Source organism: Phodopus roborovskii, unplaced genomic scaffold (genome assembly GCF_943737965.1).
Source record: "Phodopus roborovskii unplaced genomic scaffold, PHOROB, whole genome shotgun sequence".
Taxonomy (NCBI): domain Eukaryota; kingdom Metazoa; phylum Chordata; class Mammalia; order Rodentia; family Cricetidae; genus Phodopus; species Phodopus roborovskii.
The window spans coordinates 2,130,336-2,157,369 of record NW_026126647.1 but is presented as its reverse complement, the minus strand read 5'-3'; the positions used below and the strand labels follow the sequence as shown (position 1 = coordinate 2,157,369).

The 27,034-nt window shown below is 37.6% G+C and overlaps 1 protein-coding gene across 2 annotated transcripts in view; it reads right to left on the bottom strand.

The window, feature by feature from the left end:
* Positions 1-27,034, bottom strand: part of Arap2 (ArfGAP with RhoGAP domain, ankyrin repeat and PH domain 2) — a 149,957-nt gene that overhangs the window by 38,833 nt on the left and 84,090 nt on the right. The window contains exons 19-24 of one of the 2 annotated variants that reach the window (XM_051174028.1): positions 20,456-20,619; positions 16,021-16,233; positions 10,215-10,320; positions 6,943-7,090; positions 4,068-4,136; positions 1,643-1,717 (exon numbers count right to left, since the gene is read on the bottom strand). In XM_051174028.1, coding sequence (XP_051029985.1) covers positions 1,643-1,717; positions 4,068-4,136; positions 6,943-7,090; positions 10,215-10,320; positions 16,021-16,233; positions 20,456-20,619 — 775 coding nt within the window. The remainder of the gene's footprint in view (positions 1-1,642; positions 1,718-4,067; positions 4,137-6,942; positions 7,091-10,214; positions 10,321-16,020; positions 16,234-20,455; positions 20,620-27,034) is intronic. The other variant, XM_051174029.1, reaches the window with a different exon arrangement.

The window sequence follows — 27,034 nt, the reverse complement described above, 5'->3', positions numbered from 1 at the left end:
CTAGGAATCAAACTAGAACAGCCATGTCTCCTAACTGATGAGCCATTGCTTCAGCCCTGGAGAGATTTTTTTTTCTTTAAAATTTTTTAAATTTTTAAATTTTAAAATTATTTTTCTTTAAAATATCGACCTTTCTTAAAGAACTAAAATAAAAAGCAAAACATATGTAAAGTAGGTAGCAGGAAGTAACTTGGACCCTACATGCAGGAAAGTATTAATTTATGAATTGCAAACAACAGTGTAATGAATATCGGGGTTAGGGTATGAAGACCCAGGTCTGTGGTGTGCTCCTAAGGTCTTTCAGTTCCCATTTTTCATTCCCTAAAGCTTGGTATAACATCTGCCTCCAGGGCTTGAGGTCAGAATCAGCAGTATGAATACAGAAACATGGCTTTTCACTATTAAACCTGTGTGCAAAAGGAGCTGATTATTTGATTACTGTGTATAGTTTGTTACTGCTGTTCTGCTTTTGGGGGATCATTTAGAATTACATAGTCTTTTATTTTAAGACAGTGAGAAAATATGAGAACTTTGCACAATTAATACAACTTCATTAGAAAGACAAAATTAAATCATGCTTTTATAGGATGGATATATATATATATATACTTGTAACATACACACACACATACATATATACACACATACATACATACACACACACACACACACAGAGTTAAATCATGTATTCTATCTCTTGTAGCATTAGCAATAGACTTTGCTGGGTGATTTATTCTGTTATTTAATTTGTAACAGTCTTTCATATCCATTATGGCAACAGTCACACACTCAGCATAAGAACTATGATGAGACTGCTGAAGAAAAAAATGCCTCCCACGAGATCTGACCATAGACTCTATGATCATGTTCTAGCTACATGTCCTAAACACGGCAGCTAATGACATATAGTCACCATAAATCACCACTGGAATTACCTAAGTTAATAATCACAGCATATTTAACATCTTAGAGTTTAAAGGAGATAATAAAGACAATCTATCTTATACACACAAAAAAGTATACTATTAACACAGCGGGAAAAATGTCTTCTCAGCAAGAAAAGAACACAAGAAACACTTGTATTGTCCCTAAACAGATTAGTTATTGAAGACAATATTAAGAAAAATATTTATTTTTAATTTCTCTCAAAGAAAAGAGTTACCTAATATTTACATTTAAATGCTAGAGATATCACACTGGACATTCATAACACTAAAATAGATACTTATTAAACAGCAGTTTGGAAAATAATTTGTTATGTGCTCATATACTTTTAGATTAATTAGCCATCCCATCAATGATATAATATTAATAGTGTAGTTTTTCCACATTTTATTGTTAAGAAAAAAATGGAGGCTAAAGCAGTGTAAATATTTTGCCGCATGTTAAAATCTAGGAAGAGGAGAAGCAAGTCATTGAGGGCAGTCTATTTCCTAGCATATAGAAAAATTTTAATTAATGCACAGATGATGCTGCCTTCCAGATAATTAAAATTTCTAGAGAATACTGCGAGGAAAGATCAATATTGTTGACAGTCACCGTGAAAAGAAACTAAAATATAAAATGTGCTAAGAAAACATGTCAGTGAACATCAACTCTTAGAATTCCAACAGCACCCTTTGTACCGTTCCTTAGGACTCACCCGAATTATAATGCTACAGTCAGGTTCCTTCCTTTCTACGTATACTTCAATTAACAAGTCTCCAGCCTGGGACACCTAGAAAGGACAGGTGTGAAGACAGCACATGTAAGCATGTCACAGAATCAACAGACACAGCACCTAAGAGAGCTATGACATGCTGCTTGTCACACTTCTCAAAAATGCACGACAATGAAATTACCTCAGTTCCCCTGCTAGTACTAGATATGTACTTCAAACTGTGTGTTGATTCCAGACAAGTGTCTAAAGGTTAGACTAAACAAGTGGCACAGATAGAAAAAACATTCACACTCTGCTTTTTTTTTTTTTTTTTTTTTTTTTTTTTTAAATGTCACGGTCAAGGCCTTGGTAGCTTCAAATAATGAAGCAATGACGACAACACGCGTTAAGGAGCCACAGAGTATGTAAAGCTCTTAACCCGCGTGGACATAATCTTACAAGACGAAAACAAGCCTTGGTAAATTTTCATGCAGCTGACACATGCAAACACTGAAATGAGGAGGGACATGACCTCAAAGCTGAACTAAAATTATAAACAGGGAGAGTGCTTTAGCCAGAAAAGTGAGAGGAAGATAACAGAATGAGGTAGGAAAGAGCAAGATAGGCTTCAGGTTTTAATATCCTCGCTGAAGCATTTAAGAGTGCTTGTCTGGGTCATTAACGCCCAAACAGAGAAAAAGTGAAAAGTCACAAGGAGAAAGGAAAATGACAGACAGCACAGTGTAGCCTAACAGAGTCAAACAGAGGACAAAGAATCAAAACAAGATATAAAAATATAATTGGTATAGATTTTTTTTCCAGAAGTCCCCTGCATAACCACTGAAAACATCTATCACCCAACAATCTAAAGACATTCTGAGATGCAATCATTCTGATGTTAAATTTTCCTTAGCATAAAAGTCTGAAATCTAATGAATAAGAAAAATTAAAATGTACAGAGGGGGAGAGATTAAAGTATACGTTGAGGAGCTACTCCTATTTATTTTGTCAATGTATGCATAGAACAACTTATTTCCAATTTTTCTTTCTCAGTTTCAATTCTACAAATGGTCTCTAAGGAGAAAGCTGACATTTTTTTTGCTTTTCACTCTTTGTATAAACATCACAGCAAGAAGAAAACATTTTAAAAGTTAAAAAGGCAAACACACAAAACAATTAGAGTGGACCAACAAGTAGCTCAGTAGTTAACTAATTAAGTAGCTGATAATTAGAAAGGACAAAGACAGAAACACTAACTCCAAAACAAGGCTTTAAACAGATTGAAGCAATACTCAGGTCAGGAAGCAATAACCATTTTCCACGTTATTCTTATTGTCTTTCTCAATTAATTGATTTCATCTATAACTGTTTTATTTATGGCAAATCCAAGGTGTCCAAGACTTTTTTCTTTGTTGAAAAATGCAAGCAGATACTCCAGCAACAACAACATAGATTAGATGGCCAAAGGCTTCCTTCCTTCCTCACCTAGTATGAATTATAAGCACTGACAACAAGCCAGATTATTTTTAGTTTAGTGTTACAGCTAATTCCTCTGGAAGTTGCATTAATTACTTTCAGTCAAAATGGAGGGAATCATTTGTTAAGTAATTAATATCGTAGTTTAGTTCAAGAGGAACCTAAACATGTGCTTATCTGCTTCGTGTAACATGATAGCTACAATGATTCCTTTAATTAGAAGCAGACGTCTCAGTACTGAAAGCAAACTTTGGGTCTGACTAATAGCGGGAATTTTCCTTATTATCTGTGTGCAATTATGAACAGAGCATATTTGACCCATTCCCATTATTTACAGTGAAACCCTGAATCCATTATCATTCCTAGTTACCAGAAGATGATTAATGATCAACCCTAAGACGTTCCAGTGAATTCATCAAAGAAGGTAAGGTGCTCTGGAAAAAAGCATGGCGCCTCCTGAACACATAAATCCAGTGTAATACGACTAGGAAAGCAAGATAGGATTCAGAAAGGCAGACTTAAGACGTAAGTTAGTATGCGTTGCACAGGTCACCTTAGAAATAGACTCATTAGTGCAATCATCTGATAGCGTGCAGAGCAGAAGCATGTAAGAAATCATTTACATTTCCATAATCATAAGGGAGAAAAATCATTATTGCTGTGGGATTTTGCAATTTAGCCTAGTATTTCTTTGGCTTTAAATGCTTCCTTTGCAATCCACTGGCATAGCCAATAGTGTTTTGTTTTTAGTAAATGCCAACCACTGCCTCCTTAATATTTATGTTATGTCAGTACGTTCCACACAGTATGCGTCATGATTCAGGGTTGCCCCAGTCTTCCCCCAGTCTCTCTTACTTTCCTCTGAATAGGAACGTGAACAAACACACACAAAAAAATGTTATTTACAAACGTTTTGTTTTTAAATCTTTAGAGACTAGCTCTTACTACTCACTTGAGTGTCTTTCCACTTGGTTATAAAGCTATTCTCTATGTCCATTTGTTTGACTTGGTCTTCTTTAACCTGTTCAAAATACAATTTGGGATATTCCAGTAATGCAGAGTACACAGAGCGAGGGTGATCTTTCTCACCTAGCTCCTCAAGAATTTACATAACAACAAATTGCAAAGAGACCAGGATGGCCATCATTATAGTCATCTTGATCACAGGAGCCCCACAATTTGGGCAGCATGAAGCCAACTGAACAGAGTCTCATAGGGCTCAGAACACTCTTTGACAATGTCCTGTCAAACTGCAGAGTTTACTCATGGAAAACCATAGGGATTTACAAGCACAGGTTCCCATGGGCGGTCTCTGAAAGTGCTTGCAGGCGAGAAACGAGACTCATCACTCAAACATAAATATTCCTTAATGGAATATTAAAGTTTTGGTAAACACTTCAGTTCAATAACACTATGAACATGAACATTTAGCTTTATTAACACAGTAAAGAGAGCATGTAAAGCCACATTTATTTTTGTGTATCTCAGCATCAGATCATTTCAAAGAAGCTGCTGTTGATCAAAACAAATGAAAACTCTAGATAAACAGTAGGAAACGAGAAAGAGACCAAAGCACAGCGAAAAGGCAATTCTGGTACAAACACTCCTAGAAATTAAAGTACAGACCGTTATATTAGAAAAATCATTCATTTTCCTATGATAAGCAATACTGTCCCACTCCTTGGCTTATACCCAAAGGACACTTCATCCAACCACAATAACGTCTACACAACTATGGTCATAGCGGCTTTATTCGTAATAGCCAGGAACTGGAAACAACCTAAGCGTCCCTCAACTGAAGACTGGATAAAGGAAATGTGTACATATACCCCACGGAGTATTACTCAACTGTTAAAACAACAGGCAAATGGACGGAATACAAACATGGCATTATCTCACTTAAAAGTGGATATTAGCTGTAAAGTATAGTCATGCTACAATCCACACTCCCAGAGAGGCTAAGTAACATGGACGGTTCAGGGGAGGGAGAAATGCATGAATCTCCCTGGGAAGGGGAAATAGAGTAGATTTAGTGGGTAGATTGGGGGCAGATAGCGATAGGAATAGAAGATCAGGTGTCAGGGGAGAAAGAGAAGGAGAGACAATGGAATTAGGGGGTACTGGGGTGGAGGTGCAAAGTAGAAACCTAGTACAATGGAAACTCCCTGGAATCCATGAGTGTGGCCACAGAGAAGCTGGCTGGTAATGGGTGATATGGAGCCTGAACAGACAAGGGTTCCAGCAGAGGGTCTGCGACACCAACCTAGCTACAAAACCTTCAACCTACAATTTGCCCTGCCTGCAGGATGTGCTAGGGTAAAGATGGTGCAGAAATTGTTGGGAGTGGCCAGCTACCAACCTGTTCAACTTGAGAACCATGCCTGACATTGCCTGGAGGGCCATAAATCAGAGGCTGGATAGCCCAGAGACCTAAGATAGACCCAAAAGACTACTAGTGGGTTTAAAAAAAAAAAAAAAAAAAAAAAGGAAAAAAAGTCAATGAAATTTTTCTTAATGATGTTCTGCTCTACTCGTAGATCAGATTCTAGCATAATCATCAACAGAGAGGTTTCATTCAGCAACTGATGAGGCAGATGTCAGAGGTGTCAAAGACACCAGAATATGGCCCACAGAATCAATTAACCAGGGTTCATAGGGGCTCACAGAGACTGGGGAGATAATCACAGAGCCTATATGGGTCTGACCTAGGTTCTCTGAGTGTATGTTATGGTTGTGTTGCTTGTTGTTCTCATGGGAACCCCAACAGTGGGGATGGGGGGGTCTTTTGCCTCCATTTGGGATCCTTTCCCTCCTACTGTGTTGCAAGTACCTAGTCTTACTGTTATACCTACCATGTTTGGTTGATATGAAGGGGAGACCTGTTCTTCTCTGAAGAGAAATGGAGGAGGGGTAGATCTGGACAAGAGGAGGGGCTGGGAGGGAAGGCGGGAGATGAAACTGTGGTCTGGATGTAGTATGTGAGAAAAAGGATAAATAAGCTAATTAAAAAAAAACAATAGCAAAAATACATAATCCTCAAGGTGATTAAAAGGCCCCACCAACTCATCTTGTTTCATCTGGCACATCTTTACCCACAGAACACAATAGAGCATCACTTGAGCGAGCTCTGAAGCACTCTAGACCAAAGAGGGGTTGGGGGAGTTATTTACACAATGGAAGGGACTATAACCCAGAATTAGCAAGGCCTGGCCTTATGTCCTATAGTCTATCTTCCTTCAACAATGAAACCATTCCTATTCTCATAGTTTACTAAAAATAAATAAATAAATAAATAAATAAATAAACAAACTAACTCATTTCAGAGAACTGCAAACTGAAATAAATACTAGTGAGGAGTCAGTAAAAGCCATAAGGTAATTCTTCAGAATGTTCTTCCAATTGAAGCAGAGTTTAAAAAAAAAAAAAAAAAAAACTCAGAGTAGTTTCAATAGCAGCAGCATTTAACAGTCTTTTGCTGATCACTAAATTTGTTAAACTCATAACTTCACACCTCTCAGTAGACATGCTTAATGCATATACACAGTGAAGAGAAAACACACAACACACACACTCACACACAAGCCCTGTAAATAGTATGCTGTCCAACAGACAACAGATGGTGAAAATATTTAAAAGCTGCTACATTTAAATAAATGGTTTCTGCTTTAAAATCCAGTTATATCCAAAACCTTAAAACCAAACTACCCTTCGTGGTCTCTATTTTTAAATAGTCGCAAGGACCCAAATAACATCCTGAAATAGGCACCACGTTCTACAAGCTGTGGGGCCTAATCCATTGGAAAGGGGAGAAGAAGAAGAATTCTTACCTCAAATATTTCAACATAATTATTAATTAGATCTTCAATGACACTGACTTCTTCACTAGTTTGCCCCTTAGTTTGAAATAAGCAGGATGAAAAGACCAATGCCAAGTTATGAGCATGCATGTGATTGATTTCCGAGCATTTCTGAACCCTGTTATGGGAAAAAATATCTCATTATGGCACATTTGTCTTCACGAATTTCACTGAAATATAAGCTAAAATCCCATTATCATTTAGCATTCCTAAACACACACACACACACACACACACACACACACACACACACACACACACTATGAAGCTCTTCAAAATAAAAGGTTCAGTAAGCATTTACAGACATAGTCTAGCTAAGAACAGAAGCAAATCTACTATTGAAAGGAGGAACAGTATGTGGTACTCTGAGACTGACTACACACAAACAGATGCGACCAATGGACAACCCCATCCCAGAACACAAAAATGCGTGTAAGTCCTGGTTTGAAATAATGTACACAGCTGCATCATAAGTAAAAGAGGGGGAAGGTAGGGGAAGAAGTCAAGATAACACAGGTCCTCCAGGAACTTCCTGGACTTGTGATGAGGAATTTCGGTTCACGGGCAGAGACTACATCTTCCACCAAGTGTACCATCATTTAGGTGCATAAACTCTTTAGCTTCTCATCAGAGCCAAAGAAACTGTTAATTGGTATTTATCATTAACCAGTGAATCCCATCAGATGGGCTGCTAGGCTAAACCAGACTTTATAAAACAACTGCTCTCCCTTTAACAGAATGAAACCTAAATGCTTCTTTATGACAAGTCCCTTCACAGGAAGTGTTCATCTAGTTATTTAAAACAGACTACCATTACATCTCGAAAGGCAAATGCACAATTTAAAAATGCAGCCATCCTCATTTTAGAAACTACTAAGAATGGCTTTACTTAATTATTTATTAATGTGTTTTGTTTTATTGTATGGGTGTTTGCCTACATGTATGTATGGGCACCATGCATGTCTGTACCTGGTACCCACACAGAGCAGAAGAGGCACTGAATCTCCAGGAGCCAGAGTTAGATTCTTTTTGAGCTGCCACAGTGTGTTGAAAATGGAATCTGAGCCCCTCAATGTTCAGTAAGTGATCTTAATTACTGAACTATCTCTTCATCCCCCCCATGCCTTTCCAAATAAACAGATATTAACAAGTAAATTGATTCCTCTAACAAACTTTGGGTATTGTAAAGGGCACTTTAGACATTCACCTGTGTCGGTTAAAAGTGTGTCACAACAGCAGTCACCTCCACAAGGAGGACTTACCAGGATAAAGATGTCAAGGAGAAATACAAATGCCTGTTCATGATCTCTATTGAGTTTTTACAAAACGAATATAGAGCACCTACATGATGCTTGACTTAAGTACATTGGAAACATCACACACACACACACACACACACACACACACACGTGTACTATGAGCATGCTCACATGCAAATGCACCATGAGAGAACAAACTATTCCTGACTCAGAGAGAGGTGGTCCTGTGTATATAGAATATAGACTCTAGTAGATGCATGCAAAAAGAAAACGAAAGAAGAAGCGAACATAGTAGTAACATATATAATAATGTCAGAAGTCCACAATGAAATGCAAAACTGCATAGCAGAGATTGGATAAAGAAATGGCATTCATCATAGGTGATTCACAAGATGGAAAAGGAACTAGGGAATTTAATAAGGGAAGAGATAACAACTGCAAGCAGTCCCCCTCCAAGCCACTTCTGCACTTTTATCACCCGAGACTGTAAACATCTACAAAACTTATCTCTGTGTCCGTCTCTATTCCTAGACTCTCAGACTCTCACAAAGGGGCTTGCTTTAATCATTCTGTAGTGTGTAGTGAATGCATGGTGAGTGGAATTAAGTGGCTGCTGCTGATGGCAGAAGCGAGTTGTTATCCAGGGCAGGTATTGAATTAGAAGCTCTATCATTCTGACTGCATCCAAGGTGACTCCTCACACTTTTGATGGCATTACCCAATTCCTGAATTTCTTGAGCCATCTTCAGCAGCACCATCCCTCTGTGGACCTCTTTAGCTGTCGGTACACTTAGTTTCTCTGAATACCTTAATTTCTGGAATAAGCTGCGTACACCACAGACTGTTTTACTTCTTGGTATTGAGATGTTGTTCCCCAGTATTTCGTAACTTATGCAATTGTTCTGGTCACCTAGAACTCCTATGTCTCAGAAGACACATTCTACCCATGCATTGGGTTTCTCTTCAGAAGAGCTTGCAAGCTTTTTTAGACAGTGTCTGTGGCGCTCGGGATGTTCCTGAACTACTGGGCTCAAGCAAGCAATTCTTCCCTACAAGCTTTCTAGTGGCTGCGACCCCTCTGTTTTATATACAGCTCCTATGTCCCTTTAGCACTGAAGAACTGTCCGAACTACAGACTTTTTTAGACTCTGACACATATCGACTCCTCCATTTTCTCTTTCTTACTTCTAAAATCATATATTAAAGTTTGTCCTAGCATCTCACATCGTTATCCCTATGATACGATATGAATGTATGTTTTATAGGCTTTGCCTGTAGCTCACTATGGAATCACACTTAACATTCACAATCCCAGCAAATGAAAAACAAAACTGGGAGCTAAACAAAAAACACTAAAAATCATATTTATTGTAGCAGTGTTTACATGTTACAAGAGAATATCCGGCTGGTGTAGATAAAACATCATGCAATATTTCTAAACCTCATGTGCAACCCTTTCATTTAAAAAAAACAAAAGCTATGTCACAAGTTTATAAAACTCACGAAGGAAAACACTTGTATTCTCAGAGATCTCCCTACTACAGAACACTAGCCCTTCAGTATGCAGTCACCCAGCCTCTCCTCTGTATCACATTATCAAGTTCTGCATTCAAACATTTGTGCCCATGTGGTATTATCAGAAACAGGTCTGTAAAATATATGCTATGTTGACAGGGTGTCATAAGAAAACCAATTTCTCCTCCAATTTCATACCCAAAAGAGCTTTTAAAATGCCTTGCTTATTAACACCATGCAGTAGGTGTTGTATACAAACATACTCTTATCTAAGAACATCTCCAACATCCTCAACTATAAATACAACTTTATATCCCAAAAGCATAGGGTAAAGTAACAGATTGTAAGATTTGTGAGTCTTCACAAAGGACATGGAAGTCCAGCTACACAACTTTAAGTGTCAAAGGCAATGACATTAAGGCAGAGGCCATGCTTTAAAATGCTGAGACATTGCAAGAATCCACCTACCTGTAAAGGTGTTCAATTATAGCTGCCAGAGTCGCTCTGTTGACCCCCGGAAGAGTGCGGATGAATGCTCTGTATTTCTCAGTTCTTTCCTTTTCATCTTGTGTATCTAGGGAGAAAATTCTTTGCATTTAAACTAGTCATTTATATTGTATATACGTCTCTCAATATTATTTTTAAATAATAGTTATAAGCATATAAATGATACAATAAGGTTTCATGAGAAAACATGCAAATATTTAACACAATTGCGTGTAATTCTAAAAAGCAACAATTTAAATACAATCATACATTATAGTTCTTATAATCTGTAACTCAGAATTAAGCACATTCAAAATGGAAGGGCAACAGGATATTTTTCCCTTTTATATAGCCTACTTTATGTACTTTTACACCTTAACAGGAATACAGTCAAGAAATTATTCAAATCTTAGTACACACTGAAAAACTAAGCCAAAGGTATATTATATCTGGCTATAGTGGGACTTCATCAATTACATTTGAAAATGATATTTCTGAACCCTTTTACTTACAAAATCCTAAAAATCTATCCAAAGCTATGAGACATCCCAGAACTATGAACTGTACTGTTTGTGTGATCTACGTAAGGGGCCTGTTACCAGCCAGGCTGCATTCAAATCTCAGATAAAGGAAAAGGACACCGTGGAAGAGGTGATGAACAAGTCTTAATACCATAATTCAGATTCAGAAGATAATGGGCATCGAACCTTTGTCAGGAAAAGAAATTAATTGGACCATCACAAGACAAATGAGAAAGGATTGTTCTCTCTCCTTTAAACTCCAGAAGACAAATCTCTAGACCCGGGACTCTGGTAACTGAGACCCAGGAACTTCCCACATTGTAGAATTCTGATGGATTATATTGTCAGTTCATCTGAACTATTAGCTGACATGGGAAGTACCAACCACTCTTCAGAGCAACAATTTTTGCTGACTTTTCAATTACTTTCTGGTCCCATCCCCACTGACATTTGGAAGCAAGGGATTTCCATTTCCTGCTTAGCCCTACCTACCTAGCTAGGTATTGTTCAAGAAAAGCCAGGGACATCCCAAAGATTCTTTAAATGTACACAGTTGACAAGTTCTGTAAGATTCCCCCAGAGATGCAGGAACTGTGACACACTTTCCAAGAGCATTCCTATTCAAAATCGCAAGTGCTCGTTTAAGCCACAATGCGCCCTATAAAAGGAACTGTGGTACCCAGTGACGACTCCAGAAAAGGAGGAAGGGAAAATATCCAAGTCACCCAATAAGTTAAGAATTGTCTGTTATTACAAGATAATGCAAATATTTCTCCCGTCCATGTCATCTAGTTAATGGTTTTAGAAGCAATCTCATGTATTCAGTAAAATCTAATTAACACTGTAACACTTAGATCAAGCACTAATTCTAGTAGAACGCTTTTCATGTACTTTATAAAAAAAGTAAAAAGATATTTTTTTCAAAATAAAGCAATTAGAAAGAAATATTCAGTTAAGATTTCAGGTCATATGGAAAATATGATGAGTGGACAGTGGAGATGTCTGGGTGGGTAGGATACCTGTTGTACAAGCATGAAACCCTGAATTTAGATTCTCAGCACTCATGTAAAATAGCAGACACCGCAGTGTATGACTATAATTCCAGCACAGGCAGACAGAGATAACGATATCTTGGGCTCTCTAGGTAGTCAACACAGTCGATCAGAAAGCTTCAAGTTCACTGAGAGACAATTTCCCAACAACAGTTAGGTGAAAAATGACTGGGAAAGTAATAAGATACCAATGTTTGGTGTGTACACGCCCACACACCTGTGCGTAAGCATGCATGCATACATCACACATACATAAAACCATGCACATGTACACACAGGGAAAGGTATACAATGAGGAATTTAGTTGAGAATTGAGATGATTTACCAAATTATGCACACATGCACACACAAAAAAAAAAAAACCATAAAAAATACAGAGCCCATTCTCCATTGGCCATCTACTCCTGAGAACGCAACATGCCCTGGGACTTGTTGACATGGGGAGTGGCACTATATTGGAGAAAGTTGGTTTCCCCTTTCCCTTTCCTAAAAGGTATCAATTAGAAACCATTCCTGGTTAGGGGTGAGGCATTACATGCACTATCCTACTTCAGTGCCAGAAATTGTCTGGTTTGAACCAGTTCAAGGCATATGCATGTTCTCACAGTGCACAGTCTCTGTGCATTCTCTGTGTATCAGCTCTGTTGTTGATTTTACTGAGATAGAGAAAGACCCAAAGGAGAATACATGAGCTTGAGTGGACAAGGAGGTAGAAAGAATCTGGGAGGAATCCAGAGATGGAAAAGAATATGATCAAAATACAGTATGTAAATCATTCAATTATCGACACCATAGTAGGAAAATCTTGGGATTGTAATTCATGTGGAGTACCTATTGACTACGAACACATGGATGAGAGTGTTTGGGGCAGAGTTTCCAGCTCCTGTACACCATGTGGCAACATAATATTATGGAAACTTCAGATGATCCTTATACTGACATCAAGGTAGAATGCACATCAAAAAAGTGATTAAAACTACAATTTTGTGTCACAGTCTCCACTATAATGAACATGCAAAATATTTTAATTTAACAATATGGGGAAGTATCTTGTATCCCATTAGTAAACAAAAAACCAAGAAAAATTTAATAACTGATTATAAAGGATAATTCAGATATTTTAATAGTGTTCTTAGAACATCTATGCATTTTACAAATAATTAATATGCTACTATAAGAATTATTTATGTTTTCCTGTTGCTTGTTTGTTTGTTTCTCCAGATAGATTTTCTCTGTGTAGTCCCAGCAGTCCCGGAACTCTCTTTGTAGGTTGGCCTCTAACTCATAGAGATTCACATCCCTCTGCCTATAGAGTATTGGGATCAAAGGCGTGTGCCACCAGGCCCAGCTTACTATAAGAATTCTTAGCTTCAATTGAGCCAGACACTGTTAAGGTCATGCAAAGTCATGGTTTAAGGTGAGATCCAACAGTATGCATTCAGAAATAGCTGGGAGAGGCATATTGTGTCTAAAAGCAAATGACCTACAGGTTTTTCAAAGATATCTCTAAGAGGCTTCTGAAATATTCATCCCCAAGTCAAAAATGCAAAGTGTACTCTCTGAAAACGGCCTGACTCTGGCTAAACACTGCTTCTGGGTTAACTGACAGCGGTAAAGACTTCCGTTTCACTAGACGATTTTAGCAAAAAGTTAATGGCTGTCTGTTTTTGATGAATAATTTTACATGAAGGCAAATTTTATTTATTCATAAATTATATATACATATACAAATATATTTTATAATTTCACAGTTATTTATACTAACGGTATCTTTAAAAATGTGTATCCAAAGACTATTTGCGCTGGAGAGGATGTGGAGAAAGATCTACTCTCCTCCACTACTGATGGGAGTGCAAACTCCTACAGCCACTTTGGAAATCAGTATGGCAGTTCCTCAGGAATATGGGAATGGGAATCAGTCTACCTCAAGATCCAGTAAATCCACTCTTAGGCATATACCCAAAAGATGCACATTCATACAACAAGGACATATGTTCAACCATAAGCAACCTAAATGTCCCTCAACTGAAGAATGGATAGAGAAAAGATGTCCATTTACACAGTGCAATACTACTCAGCAGAAAAACGCAATGGGATCCTGAAATTCACAGGGAAATGGATGGAATTAGAAGAAACCATCCTGAGAGAGGTAAGCCAGTCATAAAAAGACAAACATGGTATGTTGTCACTCACATATGGTTTTTAGACATACAGCAAAGGATTACCAGCCTTCAATCCACACCGCCAGAAAAGCAAATAAGAAGGGCCCTAAGAGAGATAGATATGGTTCCCTGGAGAAGTGGAAAGGGACAAGATCTCCCAAGCAAATTCAGAGCATGTGGAGGGGGGAGGAAATTAGGAGAAAGAGGAAGGGAGAGGTCGGCATGAAGGAGCAGAAAGATTGAGTCAGGGAAAGAATAGAGGAGAACAAGAAAAGAAGTATCATAATAGAGGGAGCCATTATAGGATTTAAGAGAAATCTTGCACTAGGGAAATGTCCAGAGATCTACAAGGATGACTCCAACAAACAATCTAAGCAATAGTGAAGTGGCTACCTTAAATGCCCTTCCCTGATAATGAGAAATGATGACTACCTTATATGCCAACCTAGAGCCTTCGTCTAGTAACTGATGGAAGCAGAAGCAGACACCCACAGCTAAGCACTGAGCACAACTCCTGGAATCCAGTTGCAGAGAGGGAGGAGTGATGAGCAAAGGGGTCAAGACCAGGCTGGGGAAACCCACAGAAACAGCTGACCTAAACAAGGGGGAGCTCATGGACTCCAGTCTGATAGCTGGGAAACCAGCATAGGACCAACCCAGATTCCCTGAATGTGGTGTAAGTTGGCAGTCTATGGGGCCTCTGGTAATGGATCAGTGTTTATCCCTAGTATACGAATGGACTTTGGGAGTCCATTCCAGCCTAGAAACATGGGGGAGGGTCTGGGTCCTACGTCAAATGACTTTGAAGATTCCTCATGGAAGGCCTCACCCTCCCTGGGGAGCAGCAAGGGGATAGGATGGGGTTAGTGGGCGGGGGGGGAGACAGGGATGGACAGGAGGATTCAGAAACTGGGATTGACATGTAAAACAAGCTTTTTTTCAAATTTAAATAAAAAAATTAAAAAGTGAGTATCAAAGGGAAACAGGCCTTATGGAGACATAGTAAGTAACTACATAGTTTCCATCTCAGGAAATTATGCTTTCATCTCTACCTGGGATTATACTTAACCCTCTCAATTAGAAAGGCACATGGAAGCAAATCAAAAACCACTTTCTGAATTAGGTAGTTAAACTACAAAACACTACATTTTTAGTGATAATTCTAGTCTTGTCTCACTAATATTACTAAGGGCTATTCTGGAAAATTTAAAAACTGCCATTATTTTGTGATATGATTTCAAAATAAACCCCTTCAAAAGTATTAGTTGCTTAAGGTTGAACAATATAGCAAAATTCAAGAGCCATTTTCAATTTTTTTCAAAATAGATTGTATATATAGGAAATATCTGTGTTATTATAGCATATAAAAAACTAAAAGTTAAAAACTGAAACCATAAAGATGAAAAATAGGCATTTCGAAAACACATTAGACACATGAGAAATGTTAGTGGATTGCTAAAAAACACATGCATTGCTTACAAGTGTGGAATACAAACGATAAAACAGAAAAAGTAAAAAATATTAAAATGATTACAATGTTCTTACTGAACGGCTTCAACAAAGGAGCTAGTTTTCATTAATGTTTCCTTGTTTTCATTGGGTTTTTCAAGACAGGATTTCTCTGTGTATTCCTGGCTGTGCTGGAACTCAACTCTGTAGACCAGGCTGTGCTCAAGCTCATAGAGTTTCACCTGCCTTTGCTTCACAAGTAATGGGAATTAAAGGTGTGTGACACCACCGCCCAGCTTTTAGCTTTAATTAATGCACGTAAAATAATTTTTAGTAGAAGTAACATGACCTAATGAAGAATTTAATTAACCACTGGTCTATTAATACATTCATTCCCTAAGATTCCACGTGGTGTAACGTTACCTTTTTATGTGGATTCTCTAGAAAATGAATAAAAATTCCATCAGTTATATTAATAAGAGGTAGAGTAAATGACAAGAGAAACAAATGCTATTCAGTAATTTTCAGATGATTAGAGACTTAAAAGAAAACCCTGAGCATTAAATTAGAAGGCAGGCAGGATGTCCTGACCCGACATTATTACCTAATGTGGAGACCCAGTATGGATAGAGCTCCTTCGTGAGAAGAGCATCATCGATGTCAGACAGGAAACTCTTCAGCACGCTCGTCACATCTTCAAGTTGATGCTTTCCGGCTCGCAACTTAACACTCCTCGCATCCTTTTTAAAACTCTCCAGGAGTTCACTTACGTGTGAAGGATCACCGTTCTTTTGATAAATGTGTTTACAACCTAACCCTGTGATACAAATGTAGAAAGTTATATGAGAACTATCTGTGGCCTTTCTGTTTTGATAGCTCAGGAACAGAACAGATTCTTCCATGGAGATCATGAACAAAATAAGTCATCAGGCATGAGGTTGAAGACCTTGCACGCCCTCAATTTTAAATTCAAACTTGGTGAATAGACCACCCAGTCCTCAGCTTCAGCTAACCTCACTCACGTCTCCCTCTGGCTCTCCATATTATCCCTTTCAAAGGTATTTTCTATCTCAAGGCGGATTTCCCCATGTTCTCAGAAAACAAGCTTGCCTGCATTTGGACAGAATAGTATAAAACTTGGGTACATAGTTCCTAATGTTCTCAACACATATTTGTTTATTGTTTTTGCAGTTTCTACCTATACCACTGTCCAATGTTTCCAACTCACTGTCTCATCGGGCACCCCATAAAAGACAAAGTAGTGATTAGTGGCAGGACGGGGGGAAAACCGATGGTGGTGGTGATACAAACACACAAATCCTTTGGTTCCTCCCTAAATCTTTCTCTTTATGAAACCTAGCTAAATTCATGGTCTTTTTTCTACGTGCTCATATTCTTGTACAATCTCCCCAGGCAAGCTCCTGGGTTTGGAGTACTGTCATTAAGCATATCAGTGGTATTATCTAGATGTTCTTCAGTTCTAGATAATGACAGCAACTTACAGCATGTGACAAGCCCTCAGAACCCGCTGCCAACATTCTGTTACAATTATGACTTTTTATGGTATCACATCCATTTTTCTCTCCTTCCAGGGCAATTTTTCCTCAGTGTTCTATTTATTTTGCGCTTTCAGGCTCAATTCTATTCTCTTCTTGCCACATTGGAAAATTGTCTGGTTGGACCTTCCATCCTTATCAACCCATATATAGTATACCTGTTTTTACCTGGATTTCAACTCTTAAAAATTTCATTACACACGCACACACACACACACACACACACACACACACACCACAGTACACCATCATATATATACACAGACAGACACATACACCAGTAATAACCTTACAGGAAATCATAAAAACCTAAAGGAATTGATTTTCTGCTCCATTCATCAGCTTCCCTTCCAATTATATTTTTTAAATTTAGCTCCCTAATATCAATAGATGGCTTTACTTTTTCCTTACCTTAACCCAAGTCAGAATCTTTGTAACTCACTTCATTAAAAATATGTCAATATTCATTCTTCTTTATGTTCACATGCTATTATCTATGTCGTAGGTTCGTCATTACATTATATAGCACCCTGGCCACTGCTCTTAAGCAGGTCCAATTTGTCTGTTAGTATATGGTGAGAAGGCTAACAACCTGGGTGCAATCTTCCTAATGCCTGTAGAGAAAACTTAAACAATTTTATAAGGATGCATTACAAACCTATATAAACAATTTTATAAGGATGCATTACAAATCTACCAGAGCTGGTCTAACTTCGTGCCATTTGTATGCGTCCTTTCTTTGCATACTGAACTACACGTACATTTTCTTAAACAGGCAAACATAAAAGCTATCTATTACACCCTCTACTCTGGAGGGAACTTCCACGCATGCTGTAAAACAATGAAGCCTCTCTACCACAGAATCTTATACCCCAAGATGTAATTGTCTGCCCATGTGCTGAACCATCAATCTATGAGCCCCTAGAAGCCAAGAACTAAGTCTTGATTTCTTTTTATAACTGGCAGGAATGGGACATGGGAAAACTCAAAAGGCACTTAGCGACTAACTACTTACTGCAAAAGTAAATAAATTCAACAAAGTAATTTCAGCTATGTGCCTCGGAGAAAACATTCCATGCTGAGGGCATTTCTAATACCCAGGAATTGAACAACTTCTGCAGATTCTTGCTCCAAGCTCGCGAACCTTGAATTTGACCCCCAAGGACCCACAGGCAGAAGAGAACTGAGTCCGGCAAATTGTCCTCCTCTGACTTATACACACACGCTGTGGCACACACACACACACACACACACTCACACAAATGCACACACACACACACACATATACACACATACACATCAATGTTTAAAAGTACTAAATATCATTTTATATAAATTGAAATAACTTCCTCTAAGAATTAATTATACTTGATTTAAAGATTAAATCCATAATACAGTTTGAACTTGGTAAAATTCAAAACATTACCTTGAAGAGCACAGAAAATTATCCTTTACATTTTAATCCACCACAGGCTCAGACATTCAAAATAATTGCTACTGTAGAGACTCTGAGGCAAACTTTTGCATCCTGTGAGTGGTGTGCAATACCCTAGGTCCTATCAAATCTTTATGCTAGTGCATAGAACATAAAGGTTTTTATCTTACATTCAACTAAATGTAAACAATCATTTATTGGCTTTATTATACTAATACACTTTGTGTTAGTTATAAAGCTCTTAAAACATAACAGATATAGTTGAAATAATCTAGTGCTTAATTATTTTAAATTCAAATAAACACCACAGGGAAACTTTCAGTTGGTTATACTGGATCTACCTGTGTTATTGTAATCATTTGTCAGCTTAAAAAGATTCTATGCCACTATGAAACCAACTCGATGTGAAAGTTCCCTATGAGCTTATACCCTTGCTAACATAGTATGTGTCCCTCAAATCCCTGTGAAATGTAGCCAAGCTAACATGAATGAGCACAGTACACAAAGACAACCATTTCTAGTTCTCAAATACAGAGGACTACAACACTATGGTAGCAAAAGGGAAAAAAATCCCCATAGTAAGGCCCACACATATGATGATGTGAATAGCCTTGGTATAACTACAACACAAATAAAATGAATATGGAAAATTAAAAAACATACTTGGATTACATTTGAAAATACTTATGATGATACTCTTGCCAAAAGAGCTTATTATAAATAAGTTGCAAATAAATATAAAACATGTTAAATTTATCTCCCGAAAGCAACTTTGTATCAGAGTGCTTATTTCTTATATATTGTTATCTATCATGTCATCAACTTCATATACAGAAGATGGGATCCAAGGGGAAACTACTCACTCTGGCTGCATGCTTCTTAATAACATAATATCTTCCTATGTTTTCCTCACGATTTAAGTCTCCTTTTAGAGTTAAAATACACTAAAAACCTATAATGTTAAAAGACTAGGAAGCTAATACAACTTTAGAAATATTATCATTTTATTCTTTTGTACTTTCTTTTTTGCATAAGGACATTTATCCATCTATGAAATGGTGAAAAACACATTATGCACAAAATGCATGTCAACGAGCATATGATCAGTAAAGTACTAGTCTGGCTTGCACAAGGCCCTGAGTTTGAACCAAGAGAGACATAAATGAATGAATGAATAAATACTTTCTATCTTTCAGACAAATGAATGATGTATGTATGCATCATTTGTGCATCAATACTAATTTGAAAATAAATGTGAAGATAAAGATTATTTTCTAGGTAAACCCTGAAAACCTGCCCTGCTGCACGAAATTAAAATGAGGCAGAGAGAGACATAAATGAATGAATGAATAAATACTTTCTATCTTTCAGACAAATGAATGATGTATGTATGCATCATTTGTGCATCAATACTAATTTGAAAATAAATGTGAAGATAAAGATTATTTTCTAGGTAAACCCTGAAAACCTGCCCTGCTGCACGAAATTAAAATGAGGCTTGACAAAGCAGATACAGAGTTAGTTACCTTCGCCAGCTACTCACTCACAAAAGTATCCGTAGCAAATGATCCAGTCGTTAAAATAATGAATGCTCACCCTTAATAGAAACTTCTGACTGTCATAAGATTAATGAAATAAACACGCACACAGCTTTTGCTCGCTAACAGTAAGGGTACCAATTTGTACATCATGCTACAGTTTTACTGTTTTTGGTTTTTTTTAAGCGTCCCTTAAGCAGTGACTTACTCTTGGCTTTTTTCTCAGCTTTCTACCAATAAAAATCGCCTTTACATTTATACACGTTTTATGTTACTTTGTTTAATGCGTTACAGGCATATTCACAGACGTGAAGGACCATGGTAGCCGAGAGAGCAAGCGTTACCCGGCGAAAATGAATGTCCCTGGGAGGAGTGGGAACAACTGAGCAGTGACTGGTGTCCTTACAAAGGGAAAGGACACTGATTCGTTCCGACGGGGATAGCACTTAGAAGCGGTAAGAAGAATACCCCCAAGTTCTAGGAGTTGAATAAACATCCTGTGATACGTACCATACTGCGTAACAAATGCTATGCACCTGTTCACAATAATGGGCACGTCATTTTTGCAGAGCTGTTGGTCTTGTAATGCGTTGCCATCTGTACCTGCTGCTTTCTCGATCGCAGTGTGCCAGACTGTGAAATCCAACTTGGTGTGCCCGTGGATGTACAGCGTTCTGTGGAGTTTTAAAAAAGCACTTCATATCATAATTTCGCTTTACTTAAAATTTACTCTCAACACAGACTGCCCTAAAATCCACATAAACGTGATCTGGTCTCACACTTTACACAAAGATAAACCCTTTATTTTCCTTTCCACCCACCAAGTGTCTCTCTGTCCCTCTGTTGTCTGTTAAGGTCACATAGCATAGAGGAAGCCATACTAATTACGTCTTCCTCTTCCAACTACCCAGCTCTCCAATTCTCTCTCTAAATAACTCAATGGAAACCACTGAAGCACCATCACAAAAATCTGAACTCTTTTCTTTTCTTGTCTTTTTTTTCTTTCCTGGTTCCTCTAATCTGCAATATTCACTTTGCAGTTTTGCAGTGTTACTTCAGAACTTTCCCTCCTGTTGAAGTCACCAAAACCCCTGGAAGAATTCGTTTCCTGATGACCTCTTTTCAGTCTCTACTCCTTACTGCAACCAAAATATTATTTTAACGAGAGGAGGCTGTCTACGGAGCCCCTGGTAATGGAACAGCGTTTATCCCTAGTGCATGAATGGACTTTGGGAACCCATTCCCCATAGAGGGATACTCTCTCAGCCTAGACACATGGGGAGGGCTGAGGTCCTGCCCCAAATGATGTGACAGACTTCGATGATCGCTCATGGAAGACCTCACCCTTTCTGCAAAGTGCACCCTTTCTGAGGGGGTGGGATGGGGCAGTCAGTGGGGGGCATGGGAGGATGGGAGGGAGAAGGAACTGGGATTGATATAGAAAATAAAATTGTTTCTAATTAAATTTTTAAAAAATAATAATAGAAAAAGAAAAAAGGATGAGGCTAATGGTACCAGTTTGCGATAATTTTCATGTCCTTAAAAAGCTTTTGTTTTCTCAATAGGAGTGTCTTCATGAGTTGCCCTGTTTTTGTTATTGTTTTGTTTTCTTCCCACTGTGACTCAGTAACATCTCATCTTTGCCTACACAGATACCTACTCCCAGCCAATGGTGTAACCCAAGTGAGGCTCCCAGATGCTCTTTGAGGTCGCTGTAGTTAAGCAAAATGGTACTTTAGTCTCTTCCCAAGACTGGTCTCTGGCATTTACTGGTATTTACCTCCAAACAATACCCTCACTACAAAACTTAAAAGCATTAAATACCAGCGCATCTCGTTTACTTACTCTAAAGGCACACTACTCAATCTTGGTTTTTAGCTAGGGTTTGGATACTCCAGATTCACAAGAACAAGGTGATGAATCTTGGGGCTTTTCTGGGGATTCAGTTAGAAGGAATACAATCATTCACATTTCTGAAAACCAGTCTGTTACTTTAAAAGAAAAAGGAAACCCGCCATCCTTTCCTATTCTATTTTATTTTTCTCTTCTTGCAATGCACTTCCAGGAACACAAAGCCAACAACAGCACTCTGACACCATTCTGAAGCTGCTGGAATTACTTTTTACCAGCCCTTGTGCTTGTAATCCTTGGCTCTTGCAGTCTGACATCTTCATCTATTGTTTTCATTTCCACTCTAACCCAAATGCCTGGACCCACACATTCTGTAAGTTTCTCTTTGACGAATTCTGACAGTGGTCCAATAGTTCTACAGCCCTTTAGCTTTTCCATTTACTGTACATCACCCAAAGCACCCTACCTTTGAATTTGTATCTACATGAAATAGCCCAGCAAATTATCTTCAAAAACAGGAAATACTTGTGTGTGTGTATAATTCTGATTTTTCTAAATTCATGTAAAGACAATAATCATATTTTCCTGATTTTTGATAATTTTTACTTCATAATTAAGTTGCCAGTGTGACTTAAAATACCTGGAAATCCAAAAGCAAGTATTCTAGCAGCCAGTGAAACAAACCCGAAACGTATGAGTGGCCCTTTAAGACCAATATAACCCTGTCACTAACTGTGGATATCTCAAACTCTGAATTCTCCTTCTAGTCAGAAGAAATCCCACAGTGGAAGGTTAGCTGTCGGCTTGTGAACTAGTGAGGGCTAGAACAAGTAATGACAAGTCAACTCCTGCGTCAACTTGTCAAATGGCGAACCTTAAAATATATCATCTACTACCACCCATGGGATGATTGACATTTAGCTACATCAGTTCAACAGCCTCATATCTGTTGCTGATTTAAACTCCAGGCACGCCGAGTAAAGCATCACAAGACATTTCAATGTAACTGCTGACCAACTTTGTAACTTTCAGTGTCCCTAAACTACCATTTCACATGCTGAATTTCAGATGAAAATTCACCTGTGCACTCAGTATCTGGAAAAAGTTATTTTGATAAACTCTGATCATAGCAGACTTGTTTATTATAACTGACAATCACCCAAAAGTAAATCTCAGTCACATAAAGGAACAATTAACATTTTTATTATCAATAAGGAAGTTTCACAGGCAGTTTTATGCAATATATAAATGAATTATCATTCATAATGGTTTGAGTCTAGTCAAGTCAAATGGACCTGAAGTCTCTTGAAATATCAATCAATAAGTAATCAGACTGTATAATAAATACATTTATCCATAAATACCTAAAGCTGAGAAGCAAATACCATATACCATAAGTATGACTTTAAAAGTGAATATCCTAAGCATTTATAGAAAAAATAAAAACTTTGTCTACTGCAAAATTACGGATATCAATCATTAAAGAATAATACATGTAAAAAATGCATAGATAATATGCATAAACTAGTCTAATAATCATATATATGTATATGTGTCACACACACATATATATATATACATACATACATATATATGATAAAAATATCAGAAGTTTTCCAAACATTTAAGATGAAACTAAAGAGTATGTAAGACAAAATATTTTATAGACTGCACAGATATTCTGAAAGACATTTGCCAATATGTACAAAGAAACTTAACACATATTTTGACAATTCTAAGCACAAGACTCTGAAACAAGCACACACATAATTTGATGTGAAGGCAAAAAAAAAAAATCTGTGTCTATCCCTCTGCCATGCATGTGTACTTAGCAAAAAGCATATTTACTAGAGTATCTGAAAATGGACATAACTTAGATCTGCCAAATTTGGGAAAGGTCAACTGACTTGGAATATATTATTCTACACATCTGGATAATGTGTATACAGGGCAGAGAATACGTCATTATACCCATGCATAAATTCTGAAGCATAAATTCTGTCTTATTTCCCAAAACATCAAACTGTCTCTAGTTAGAACACTCATGCATATTTTCTCTCTTTCTTCCTATATACCCCTGTTTTAAAAAAAGCTGTAAGAAGCAAATGACGTAAATCAAAGTATTCATTCATCACTTACAGTCCAGGCTTCTGAAGCCTGGGACAGACTTCTGAAGCAAATGCCACCTGTGTTCTCCAGTGAGCTTTGAAGCAGAGAAAGGGGAACCTGTCCACCAAGCTCTTCACTTTCGACAAACACACTAAAGCATAGAAGGCATTTGTTTGAGGCCCAAAGATCAGGAAGGGCTGAGAAGCTAGGTTTTTATTTATTTTATTTTTGAGAATTTTATACTTTCTGATGAAATGGGCCCCTTTTATCCCCTGAAATTTCTCCTCTACCCACTCTCCCACCACTTTTCACTCCCAACATCATGTAGTCTTTCATTGAAACCCATTGAGTCCACTGAGCACTGCCCATATGTGCATGGATATAGAGCCATCTACTGGAGAGGTTCGCCTCTCAAGACCCACATCTCAGAAAACTGATTCCTTCTCCCTCAGAAGTCAGCAACTGCCAAGATCGCCATTCTAAATCTACCATTTATCACCTAGTCCATGCACTAGAGAAATGAAATCCTGAATTCTTGGTCTTCAGTTCCAAGACATGCTTGTTCAAGAAGTGACATTATTGTCACTACTTCTTACTCTTCTTATGACAGAATCACAAAACATGGTTTCCCGAAGAAGACAGCACTGGAAGGGGCCTGGAACTTGATCTAATGGAACACAGTAAGATCTATTTCTCTTCAGTTAAAGGAGTGGTCATGTAAGCCTTTAATCCCAGAACCAAGGAAGCAGACAGACAGACCTCCCCAGCTGGGTTCAAAGTTGGTCTGATCTACATACAAAATATCATGTCTTCAAGTAAGAGAGAAAGAAACAGAGACACAGAGCCAGAGGTAGATAGGAAGAGAGAGAAAGTATATTTTCTGCCTAGCAAATTGTTCTATATCTGCAAAGGATATGGCTCTAAGACACCTGGAAATGCCCACTGTAGTTTCTATCTCCTAAGAAACGCTCAAAGAAGAGCACAATAATCACCACAGTAGGCTTTTTGTGTCTAATAGGAAAAGATGAAACATATTACTGCGATGAGTGGCATTTGCTAATTAGATTTGTAATGCACTCATTTTAATTGCGTGGTCAAAACGTCCATGTGACTCCTAGCAAAATCAATACGTAAAACATTCCCATCATTTACAAAACTCCCACATAATTCTTTGCCATGAATCCTTTCTTCTATCTGTCATACACACACGCGCACACACACACACACACATACACAATAAATAAATAAATACATAAATAAATAAATAAATAAATAAATCTTGTCAGTTCTTTATCATCGTATATTGGACTCCTAGATGATCATTTCCTATAAATGAATGAACACGCTGTTACACTTGGCATCTGGTTTCATTTAATCAGTACAAAATACTCTTACGATTTGGTTATATTGTTAATACAGATATCTCTAGAATAGTAATTAATTAGTATTCAATGCATGAATGCACAGCATACTTTGTTGGTCCATTCACTCACAAGGGAACGCCTATTCTCTTCCAACTTTTTAGTTTTAGAAACTGAGCTGACTTGTACCATTGTACTGTTATGGCTGCATGTTGTAATGCATTTTGAATATGCTAAAGCTAATTCACTAGAATATAGAGTAAGTATACGTTATTTTAAAAATTAATGTCACTGGGGAGATGACTCAGTGTATAAAGTGTTTGCCACATAAGCTTGAGGACCAAGTTTAGCAACCATGCAAAACCAACAGGTATGCTGGTCTACCTGATACTCAAGAGGTAGGGTAGATATGTTGGATCCCTTAGCAAATTGGTTAAATAGGCTAGCCAAATCTTAGAGTCCAGGCTCAGACTGTGACGCTACCTCAGTAAATAAAGTTGAAAGGGATTAAAAAAAGGCATCCACCCAAAGTCAACTTCTGTCCTCTACACAGACCAGCAAACACGTGTGTGTGTGTGTGTGTGTGTGTGTAGCACATACATATGCTTACATACAATCCAATATACCCATATGACAGACATACATACACAAAAAAAAATCTGGCTAAAATTTTTTCTAAATTGACTATTGTATTTTATCATTGTATCACCATATTTAACCAATCCACTTACTACTGTTTTAAATTAATTTTCTAATTACCAACTATTTGACTGTTTTCTCTCTCTTTTTCTTTAATGAGCTTGTTACATAGAACAAACTTTCTAACTTGGGGGACTGGTGGGATTGAGACAAATATTGGCTAGAACTTAATATATTACCTAGGCTGGCCTCGAACTAATAATTTTCCTGCTTCAGCCCTTGAGGTACTGAATAAGAGAGGTGAGTCATCGAGTCCTAATTAAAAGTTTCTGAAATTTCATCTTTCAATTCGAGTTCCAAGATTTGCAACTATATTCAGCTACCCTTCCAATATTGGTACTTATCAAGTGTTTTTGTCATACTGATCCACAAATAAAATATTTAATAAAAGATGTGAACATGATTGCTTAGTTTAAGTATCTGAACTGTTCATTTGCGTCTGAAGTGTTAAAGTTACTTATGAGATGTTTATAAAAATTCCATTTCATTTTACAGGGTAGATGACCCACAGTTAATTTTCCCCTTGCCATTGCCTCTGGTAATATGTATTTGCTGGGCCTGCTTCTACTTAGAATTTATAGAGTTCATTAATTTTTTTCCCATTTCAGTAGGGTAGGTCGAGCATATGACTGTTGACATGTTAGGTAAATAATCCAGACTTGTACTGAATATGTCTTTTAAAATAATTTTTTCAAATATTGTGTTCCTGAGCTCGAAAAGTGGCATTTGACCTGTGTGTGTGTGTGTGTGTGTGTGTGCCATCCTGTATACCTGCAATCTCAATACTCAGCAGAGGATATGAATAGTAAGTCTGGACTATGATACACTGAAACCCCCCCCCAATCATTTAATTTGATTTTGCTTCAATTAGACATATTTGTAAATATGTGTATATTTTCTTTGACATCTCAGAATATATTCATAATAAAGTTTTTGATGTACATATTAACTGGTTATGGCTCTTTACATCACTCATAATTCGACCTTAATGTTGAACAAACACCATGAGCACTGAGTTATTGAGACCAATAGTGGTGCCTTCCCACAGAGACTATTTACGCTGGCTTTC